Consider the following 10510-nt stretch of genomic DNA (forward strand, 5'->3'; position numbering starts at 1 on the left):
ATTTTATTGCCAATTTCTGAACTAAAGCAAATAAACTGTGATAATGTAAGAAATGCTGAATGCGGTGCTATTTTACATTTGATTATTCGCTTTCTGTACCTGGACATCGACAAACTTGAAAAAACATAAACATTGTGTAAATAGCACAAATACATGAATAGAACAAACATACAAATTAAACTATTTCAAACAGGACCCATTGATACAACCTGCCCCACTAACCCCAGCCACGACCCTGTGCACATCTGCCATGCTTGCTTTTTTATTTATTTTTTCCATGTATGTAGTTCTGAACTGAATCATTCACTAAAAAAGCAATTAATTGTGCACAATATTAGCCATAAGAGTGTGCACAGATCCACACTTCAAAACGAGCGTGACACATGCGCAGTACCACCTACATGTACTTGCCTTACATCTCAACCTCGCACATGTCCGCGCGGTCTCAAAACATAGCCTTGCACGTGGATGGGGTGCGTGGTTGTCCGCGAGCACGCCTGGTGACGAAAATTATGTAATGCAGACGCGGATGGCAGAAGTATACTTTGCCCATTATTCTCTTGCCTTGTCCAAATACCCACACTTGCGGTCTTGGTCACCCGAGAGCGCGTGTGCACGACAGGAAGTACACTCCAAAAGATAATCGCGAGAAGTCACGGAGACCTTTCCAGTATAAATTAAATAGTTCTAAAAATTAAACATTATGTAGAATTTGGTAGTAAAACAAAGTGCTACAATTTTTATTGTTGCATAGATTAGTATATTTATTTTTTATAACATTTGGAACTGTTTTTTTATCACTTCATTTGAAGCATCACAAATTAAAATAGTCATGTTAAAGGGACTACTGAACAGACATTTAGACGTTGATTTTAAAATGCAAAGTATTTAAAATTAAAACTAAAATAAAGCTATGTAAACACTTGCATTGTTAAAACAAGTGTGTCCCATCAGGTGATGAAAAGTTTGACACACACTTGTGGTCTTTATCCTCACTTGAACACTTGGGCCAAATTCAGGAAGTACGTCATACAAGTAGCCAAGTGGACAAGTGCAAAGACCGGTGTGGGTATTTGGATAAGGATTCTGGCGAGAAAGTGAACCTCTATAATCCTGCCCAGGTTTAATGATTTGCAGGCTGTGCATGCTTACTGATTATGTATTAATGAGTTAACAAGCTGTCAAGGTGGCACAAATTGCTTTCTGTTTGGCTTTAAAAATCCTGGTTTGGTTGAAATTATATGTATAGTTAGTTTGACTGTCAGGAGGTTAAGTGAGTGGTAAAGAATGGATGTGATTAAATTTACTCTTTTGGTGTTTCTTTATCACCAGATGCTATGGCAAGGTGAGTTTTTATAATTTGGTTTTTGTTTGATTGCAGGAATTCGTTTTTATGTTTGTTACCACATGTGTTCTCTCAATACTAGCGATTAGAAGAGCCAGACATTTGATTGGCTCAAAATTAACCAATATATTTTACAAAATAAGTCTTTCCAAAAACGAGTTTCATTTGAGTAACATCAAGTGATCACTTAACAACCAAATTCTACAGACACATCCATGTTTGCAGTCTTGTTCATATTCTGAGTCTTGATCTTTTAATGAAGCTAAAAAAAATTGTTACTTGGCCTCCCAAGTCTCTTGTTCACTTGTCAATTCCACTCTGTGGCTTAACATGGCTCTTTATTACTATGAGACTTCAAATTAAGAAACCCCAAATCATGTGTCAGCCCAGGAGTAAAGTAACTTGAGTTTAAAGCTTGACCTTTTACATTTGAGTCGGTCACTTAATTCTCTCTACAGACAATCTGTTGAATGGACACTGTAACTTGGTTGGTGCATCTATTTCTGTCCCCCTAGGAAACGTCTGGAGTGTTCTGGCACCTGAGGCAGACGATCCCGTAGCTAACACCACCACCAAGGCGGCGCCTCAGGCGGACGATCCTGCATCTAACACCACCACCACCAAGGTGGCGCCTCAGGCGGACGATCCTTCAGCTAACACCACCACCACCAAGGCGGCGCCTCAGGCGGACGATCCTGCATCTAACACCACCACCACCACCAAGGCGGCGCCTCAGGCGGATGATCCTTCAGGTAACACCACCACCACCAAGGCAGCGCCTCAGGCGGACGATCCCGCAGGTAACACCACCACCACCACCAAGGCGGCACCTCAGGCGGACGATCCTGCAGCTACCACCACCACCAAGGCGGCGCCTCAGGCTGACGATCCTGCATCTAACACCACCACCAAGGCGGCGCCTCAGGCAGACGATCCTTCAGCTAACACCACCACCACCAAGGCGGCGCCTCAGGCGGACGATCCTTCAGCTAACACCACCACCACCAAGGTGGCACCTCAGGCGGACGATCCCGTAGCTAACACCACCACCAAGGCGGCGCCTCAGGCGGACGATCCTGCAGCTAACACCACCACCACCAGGGCGGCGCCTCAGGCGGACGATCCCGCAGCTAACACCACCACCACCAAGTTGGCACCTCAGGCGGACGATCCCGCAGCTAACACCACCACCACCACCAAGGCGGTGCCTCAGGCGGACGATCCTGCATCGAACACCACCACCACCAAGTTGGCACCTGAGGCGGACGATCCCGTAGCTAACACCACCACCACCAAGGTAGCACCTCAGGCGGACGATCCTTCAGCTAACACCACCACCACCACCACCAAGGCGGCGCCTCAGGCGGACGATCCTTCAGCTAACACCACCACCACCAAGGCGGCGCCTCAGGCGGACGATCCTTCAGCTAACACCACCACCACCAAGGCGGCCCCTCAGGCGGACGATCCTGCAGCTAACACCACCACCAAGGCGGCACCTCAGGCGGACGATTCTGCAGCTAACACCACCACCACCAAGTGGGCGCCTCAGGCGGACGATCCTTCAGCTAACACCACCACCACCACCACCAAGGCGGCGCCTCAGGCGGACGATCCTTCAGCTAACACCACCACCACCAAGGCGGCGCCTCAGGCGGACGATCCTTCAGCTAACACCACCACCAAGGCGGCCCCTCAGGCGGACGATCCTGCAGCTAACACCACCACCACCAAGGCGGCACCTCAGGCGGACGATTCTGCAGCTAACACCACCACCACCAAGTGGGCGCCTCAGGCGGACGATCCCGCAGGTAACACCACCAAGGCGGCGCCTCAGGCGGAAGATCCTGCAGCTAACACCACCACCACCAAGGCGGCGCCTCAGGCGGACGATCCTGTAGCTAACACCACCACCACCAAGGCGGCGCCTCAGGTGGACGATCCTGTAGCTAACACCACCACCACCAAGGCGGCGCCTCAGGCGGACGATCCTGTAGCTAACACCACCACCACCAAGGTGGCACCTCAGGCGGACGATCCCGCAGCTAACAGCACCACCACCAAGGCAGTTAACACCACGAGCTGGCTTCAAACGTTATCTTGAGTACTGGTGTACTGGTTCCAGGGGCTGTCTAGTTGCATTTTGTCACATGTTTTACAAACCAAATAAAGCTTTTAAGTGTCTCTTCAGCGTGAGTGCTAAAGCTTGTAGAGCTGCTTTAATGTTAATTATTCCTGTGGTGGGCTGCTTATTTTGCATTTGACCACTTCTTGTACATTGCGGTTACAAATTCTGCCTAAATGTTACTGTAGCTATGGAAAGAAAGTGACTATGTATTTACCCATTTAAATTTATACCTTAACACATTTTATCAAACTTACAAATCTTGCTCCAGATTACATTGCAATGGAGTACAAGTGAGATTAATTATTCATAAATTATTGACTGTTCGTGTAAATATTGCACGTGTGTTCACTTATGACTGACGTCACAAACTTTCCTTTTTATTTTCAGTTCCACAGTAAGAGAAACCGAGCTAAAGACAGGAATACACAAACATTGTCATCTTCAATATTGGGCCTAATCTAAATATTATGAGGGGTGTTCACCTCAGAACAATTTTTTGTTGTTGAATAAATCGGTGATCAAATAAAGACTTGAATCTATCAACTTGCTAAAATAGAATTAAATGACTAGTAAAGTTTGTGGTTAAACTTTAAGTTGGCTTGAAAAACCCTAACCAGAAAGTTTGAAGCTAGCATGTCACTAGCATTTGAACCCCCCCACGTCCTTCCCCCTGTACCCACTTGGGACCTTTCCATGGCCCTCAAACGGCCTCCCTTCGAGTTGCTGCAGTCAGCTGATATTTGGCGTTTTAAAACTCAAAACTGCACTGCTACTTGCACTAGTTGGGGCCCAATGGCTCGAAGGTCATAAAACCCAGCTCTCACCCCCGTTCAGAGCACAGGACATTTGCCTCTCAACCTAGTGGAGTCTCTTTAAAGGACATCTGTGAGGCAGCGGGCTGGTTCTCGCCATCCACTTTTGTCAGATTCTATAAGCTGGACATCCCGACCTTGCATGCTCTGGTCCTCTCAGTATGAAACGACGGCCTCTGTTGAGCTCCATCATCATGCCACTTCCAAGGACCTAGCTCTCTCTTTGCAAGTGTAACGTAAAGGGTTCGATGGCTCCGGCCCTCTCACTTGTCCCCTGGACCCCAAAGGTGTCCAAGAAAAGTCTTTTCATTCCCTACCATGGCACAGTGCAGTTGAATTCGTTCCCCATATGCATTATGAGTGAGGTATCAAAAGGGAACGTACACGGTTCCAAATGTAACCTTGGTCCCCCGAGATACAGACAGAATAAGTACTGCTCTGTCAATTCTTCGTCATCAGTTAGGAACCTAGGTGTTCTTTTTGATAGCAATCTTTCTGTAGAAAGCTAAGTTTCTAGCATTTGTAAAACTGCATTTTTCCATCTCAAAAATATATCTAAATTACGGCCTATGCTCTCAATGTCAAATGCAGAAATATAAATCCTTGCATTTATGACCTCAAGGTTAGATTATTGTAATGCTTTACTGGGTGGTTGTTCTGCACGCTTAGTAAACAAACTACAGCTAGTCCAAAATGCAGCAGTAAGATTTCTTACTAGAACCAGGAAGCAGAGGTGGGGACAAGTCACACATGGTCAAGTCCAAGCAAGTCTCAAGTCTTAAACATCAAGTCTCGAGTTAAGTCTCAAGTCACAGTTCAGATAAATCAAGCAAGTCAAGTCAAGTCAAGGGTTCACCCTAAGCAAGTCAAGTCGAGTCCTGATAAGATTCAAGTCAAGTCAAGTCAAGTCAAGTCACAGTACTAAAATAAATAGAGGTACATTTTTTTAATACATATTCATTTTTGCACAGAAAAGATGAACTTGTAAACATATATAATGTATCTTATTCATTATACATTTGCTATATATGAATCAGAAATTTGTAGGTGCTAGTGATCACATCGACGCCTCCATGTTAGCCTGTCATGCAGTATGTTATCAGCGCAATGCTTTTTAATTTCCACACGCAGTCCACTAACACTTGAAAATGCGCACATTTAATACAGACATTATAGCCTACATGTAATATATGGAGCGTCCTGCTCATTTTAAGATGTCTATCAAAATCAAAATGCAGGCTACGTCATTGTTATAGCCAAAGTCCCCAATAACGTTACATCTATTTACGAGACGTATCAGTAATGATAATGGTCACATTTCTAATAAGAAAAAACATAATATGCATCAAGGCCAAATTATACCAAACATAAAAGATTAATTCATTACATTAGTCATCGTTATAGATCTTAATGAAACTGAATAGAAAGAGATTACTTTCTTACCTTTCCTTGATTCTTGATTCTTGAAATGTCGAATGAAATTTGACGTCGTGGTTGTCGTGTCGGATATTCTTGCGTTGCATATTTTGCATCTGGCAAATCTTTTTTTTATTGGCACGGTCCAGTTCAAAGTCCTTATAGCCAAACAAGACTATTTGTGGAGCTCGACTAACATTACTGTCTTCCATGTTTGGCGCGGTTTGAATTGTGCAGCGTTAAAGGCACAGACGCTGATTAGTGGTGCTGACGTCACAATAAGTTTTTTTTTTTATACATTTTATTGCTGCATGTTTACTATAAGTTCAAGTCTTTGTCGAGTCTTCCACTTCGAGTCAAGTCAAGTCTCAAGTAACTTGTTCTCAAGTCAAAGTCAAGTCAAGTCATTTTCATACTTTAATCAAGCAAGTCACAAGTCCTGAAAATTGTGACTCGAGTCAGACTCGCAGCAGCAAGAGTTCTTACTAGAACCAGGAAGTCTGACCATATTAGCCCGGTCCTGTCAACACTGCACTGGCTCCCTATCAAACATCATATAGATTTTAAAATATTGCTTATTACTTATAAAGCCCTGAATGGTTTAGCACCTCAGTATTTGAATGAGCTCCTTTTACATTATAATCCTCTACGTCCACTACGTTCTCTAAACTCAGGCAATTTGATAATACCTAGAATATCAAAATCAACTGCGGGCGGCAGATCCTTTTCCTATTTAGCTCCTAAACTCTGGAATAACCTACCTAACATTGTTCGGGAGGCAGACACACTCTTGCAGTTTAAATCTAGATTAAAGACCCATCTCTTTAACCTGGCTTACACAGAACATACTAATTTGCTTTTAATATCCAAATCCGTTAAAGGATTTTTAGGCTGCATTAATTAGGTAAACCGGAACCAGGAACACTTCCCATAACACCCGATGTACTTGCTACATCAGTAGAAGAATGGCATTTACGCTAATATTAGTCTGTTTCTCTCTTGTTCCGAGGTCACCGTAGCCACCAGATCCAGTCTGTGTCCAGATCAGAGGGTCACTGCAGTCACCCGGATCCAGTACGTATCCAGACCAGATGGTGGATCAGCACCTAGAAAGGACCTCTACATCCCTGAAAGACAGCGGAGACCAGGACAACTAGAGCCCCAGATACAGATCCCCTGTAAAGACCTTGTCTCAGAGGAGCACCAGGACAAGACCACAGGAAACAGATGATTCTTCTGCACAATCTGACTTTGCTCACATGCGCAGTACCACCTACATGTACTTGCCTTACATCTCAACCTCGCACATGTCCGCACAGTCTCAAAACATAGCCTTGCACGTGGATGGGGTGCGTGGTTGTCCGCAAGCACTCCTGGTGATGAAAATTATGTAATGCAGACGCGGATGGCAGAAGTATACTTTGCCCATAGGGCTTGGGCGTCCTGGCGTCATTACTTGGCGTGGCCGCCACGTTGATAGCCTCCTTTACTGCTACTCGGACTACTGCGCAGTGTTTAGACATACTCCCTCTCATCCTTGTGTCTTAATTTGATTAATTAAAAATCTATTTCCACCATGGTAAAAAGTTGCTGTATTGTGGGGTGTAATAGCGCAACACATAATCGCCATTGGGAAATTAAAATGAGAATGAATTAACTTTACACCGCTTTCCTGCTTGGAGGCGCGACCATGGAGACCATAACATCTGAATATTAATTTATATAGCTTAAGTCAACATTGAAAATAAGGGAAATTTATCGGGTCACTCATCCAAAATACGGGAAATTTCAACATTCACCTTTTTTTTGCTATCCCTCTGCTGACAGCAAAAATTCGTACTACAAAACTGCTGCATTGACTAATGTTAAGCGATTTTTGAAGCTAGGTCTAACGTGACTTTAGTTACAGATTGGCGTGAAATCGTGCTCTCACAACAACCATGCTATCTTAAAAAGCCCAACATCATGCTAACGTTGCTTTCAAGTAAGCAAAACGATGCTTTGAAAACATCTGTTTCGCTAGAAGGACAAGAAGTAGCAACAGGACAACAACACAGAGACTTGACAGGTCCGATTGAAGGGGTTACGGGATATTTTACAGGAAAAAACTAAAACGGGAAGACAGCGGGAAAAGAGCTCAAATACGTGAGAACCCCGGAAAAAAATGGGAGGGTTGACAGCTACTAACTACACTTTTGAAATACATTGTTAAAAGTCCATATGTGAGTTGTAGTTAACACTAATGGTTACTAAACTAGCAGCTAGGTAGAGCGCGGCTTACCGGATTACTGTATACTATTTGCCGCTGTTCCGGTTCTATGATCTGCAGCCCCTGAACCCATCCATTTGTGAACTGTACATGAGATTTCAATGACTTGTAGCTTCGGAACTATTCTGAAGTGTAGGCGCTCACAAAACAAACATGGTAGCCAAAGATATCTGTAATGCAAAAGTCTCCGTCGGTACTCCACTATTTGTTGGGAATATCATATGGATCCAAACCGTTAATAGTGCCAATTTTGTCCCCATACCGGTCCCTGGCATCCCTATTTAGCGTATTTGAATATCTTTTTTCTTTCTCCCGACTCTGCTCTTCTCGTTCAACTTGGCCGCCACGTCCCAGAATGCAACTCGACGCCCAAGCCCTATTATTCTCTTGCCTTGTCCAAATACCCACACTTTTTATTGTTGCATAGATTAGTATATTTATTTTGTATAACATTTGGAACTGTTTTTTTATCACTTCATTTGAAGCATCACAAATTAAAATAGTCATGTTAGAGGGACTACTGGACAGACATTTAGACGTTGATTTTAAAATGCAAAGTATTTAAAATTAAACTAAAATAAAGCTATGTAAACACTTGCATTTTTACAACAGGTGTGTCCCATCAGGTGATGAAAAGTTTGACACACACTTGTGGTCTTTGTCCTAACTTGAACACTTGGGCCAAATTCAGGAAGTACGTCATACAAGTAGCCAAGTGGACAAGTGCAAAGACCGGTGTGGGTATTTGGATAAGGATTCTGGCGAGAAAGTGAACCTCTATAATCCTGCCCAGGTTTAATGATTTGCAGGCTGTGCATGCTTATTGATTATGTATTAATGAGTTAACAAGCTGTCCAGGTGGCACAAATTGCTTTATGTTTGGCTTTAAAAGTCCTGGTTTGGTTGGAACTATACGTATAGTTAGTTTGGCTGCTGGGGGGTTAAGTGAGTGGTAAAGAATGGACGTGATTAAATTTACTCTTTTGGTGTTTCTTTATCAGCAGTTGCTATGGCAAGGTGAGTTTTTATAATTTGGTTTTTGTTTGATTGCAGGAGTTGATTTTTATGTTTTTTACCACATGTGTTCTCTCAATACTAGCAATTAGAAGAGCCAGACATTTGATTGGCTCAAAATGAACCAATATATTTTACAAAAGAAGTCTTTCCAAAAACGAGTTTCATTTGAGTAACATCAAGTGATCACTTAACAACCAAATTCTACAGACACATCCATGTTTGCAGTCTTGTTCATATTCTGAGTCTTGATCTTTTAATGAAGCAAAAAAATGTTACTTGGCCTCCCAAGTCTTTTGTTCACTTGTCAATCACTGCTCTGTATTCCACTCTGTGGCTTAACATGGCTCTTTATTTCTATAAGACTTCAAATTAAGAAACCCAACTCCTGTGTCAGCCCAGGAGTAAAGTAACTTCAGTTTAATGCTTGACCTTTACATTTGAGTCGGTCACTTAATTCTCTCTACAGACAATCTGTTGAATGGATACTGTAACTTGGTTGGTGCATCTATTTCTGTCCCCCTAGGAAACGTCTGGAGTGTTCCGGCGCCTCAGGCGGACTATCCCAGAGCTAACACCACCACCACCACCAAGGCGGCACCTCAGGCGGACGATCCTTCAGCTAACACCACCACCACCAAGGCGTTGCCTCAGGCGGACGATCCCACAGCTAACACCACCACCACCAAGGCGTTGCCTCAGGCGGACGATCCTTCAGCTAACACCACCACCACCAAGGCGGTGCCTCAGGCGGACGATCCCACAGCTAACACCACCACCACCAAGGCGGTGCCTCAGGCGGACGATCCCACAGCTAACACCACCACCACCAAGGCGTTGCCTCAGGCGGACGATCCTTCAGCTAACACCACCACCACCAAGGCGGTGCCTCAGGCGGACGATCCCACAGCTAACACCACCACCACCAAGGCGTTGCCTTAGGCGGACGATCCCACAGCTAACACCACCACCACCAAGGCGGTGCCTCAGGCGGACGATCCTTCAGCTAACACCACCACCAAGGGGGTGCCTCAGGCGGACGATCCTTCAGCTAACACCACCACCAAGGCGGTGCCTCAGGCGGACGATCCTTCAGCTAACACCACCACCAAGGGGGTGCCTCAGGCGGACGATCCTTCAGCTAACACCACCACCACCAAGGCGGCGCCTCAGGCGGACGATCCCGCAGCTAACAGCACCACCACCAAGGCGGCGCCTCAGGCGGACGATCCTTCAGCTAACACCACCACCACCAAGGCGGTGCCTCAGGCGGACGATCCTTCAGCTAACACCACCACCAAGGCGGTGCCTCAGGCTGACGATCCCTCAGCTAACACCACCACCAAGGCGGTGCCTCAGGCGGACGATCCCTCAGCTAACACCACCACCAAGGCGGTGCCTCAGGCGGACGATCCCTCAGCTAACACCACCACCAAGGCGGTGCCTCAGGCGGACGATCCCTCAGCTAACACCACCACCAAGTCGGTGCCTCAGGCGGACGATCCCTCAGCTAACACCACCACCAA

General features: G+C 45.2%; 2 protein-coding genes across 2 annotated transcripts; both read left to right on the forward strand.

The window, feature by feature from the left end:
- The first annotated feature begins 1050 nt into the window (after nucleotides 1–1050).
- Nucleotides 1051–3706, forward strand: LOC132098599 (proteoglycan 4-like). The gene is made up of 2 exons (XM_059504659.1): nucleotides 1051–1345; nucleotides 1861–3706. Exons 1-2 carry the CDS (start codon nucleotides 1288–1290, stop codon nucleotides 3447–3449), a joined length of 1647 nt encoding a protein of 548 aa, XP_059360642.1. The 5' UTR covers nucleotides 1051–1287; the 3' UTR covers nucleotides 3450–3706.
- A 5133-nt stretch (nucleotides 3707–8839) lies between these two features.
- Nucleotides 8840–9996, forward strand: LOC132098603 (integumentary mucin C.1-like). The gene is made up of 2 exons (XM_059504662.1): nucleotides 8840–8987; nucleotides 9511–9996. The coding sequence occupies exons 1-2, from the start codon at nucleotides 8930–8932 to the stop codon at nucleotides 9924–9926; spliced, it is 474 nt and encodes a 157-aa protein (XP_059360645.1). The 5' UTR covers nucleotides 8840–8929; the 3' UTR covers nucleotides 9927–9996.
- Nucleotides 9997–10510: the final 514 nt, after the last annotated feature.

This window comes from Carassius carassius, chromosome 22, assembly GCF_963082965.1.
Source record: "Carassius carassius chromosome 22, fCarCar2.1, whole genome shotgun sequence".
NCBI lineage: Eukaryota > Metazoa > Chordata > Actinopteri > Cypriniformes > Cyprinidae > Carassius > Carassius carassius.

What these genes read in the sequence shown, in the direction of transcription:
- LOC132098599 (XM_059504659.1), top strand. Translation starts at nt 1,288, where the DNA reads ATGGATGTGATTAAATTTACTCTTTTGGTGTTTCTTTATCACCAGATG. An exon ending in TCACCAGATGCTATGGCAAG is followed by an intron (nt 1,346 to 1,860) that starts GTGAGTTTTTAT and finishes CTGTCCCCCTAG; the next exon opens with GAAACGTCTGGAGTGTTCTG.
- LOC132098603 (XM_059504662.1), top strand. Translation starts at nt 8,930, where the DNA reads ATGGACGTGATTAAATTTACTCTTTTGGTGTTTCTTTATCAGCAGTTG. An exon ending in TCAGCAGTTGCTATGGCAAG is followed by an intron (nt 8,988 to 9,510) that starts GTGAGTTTTTAT and finishes CTGTCCCCCTAG; the next exon opens with GAAACGTCTGGAGTGTTCCG.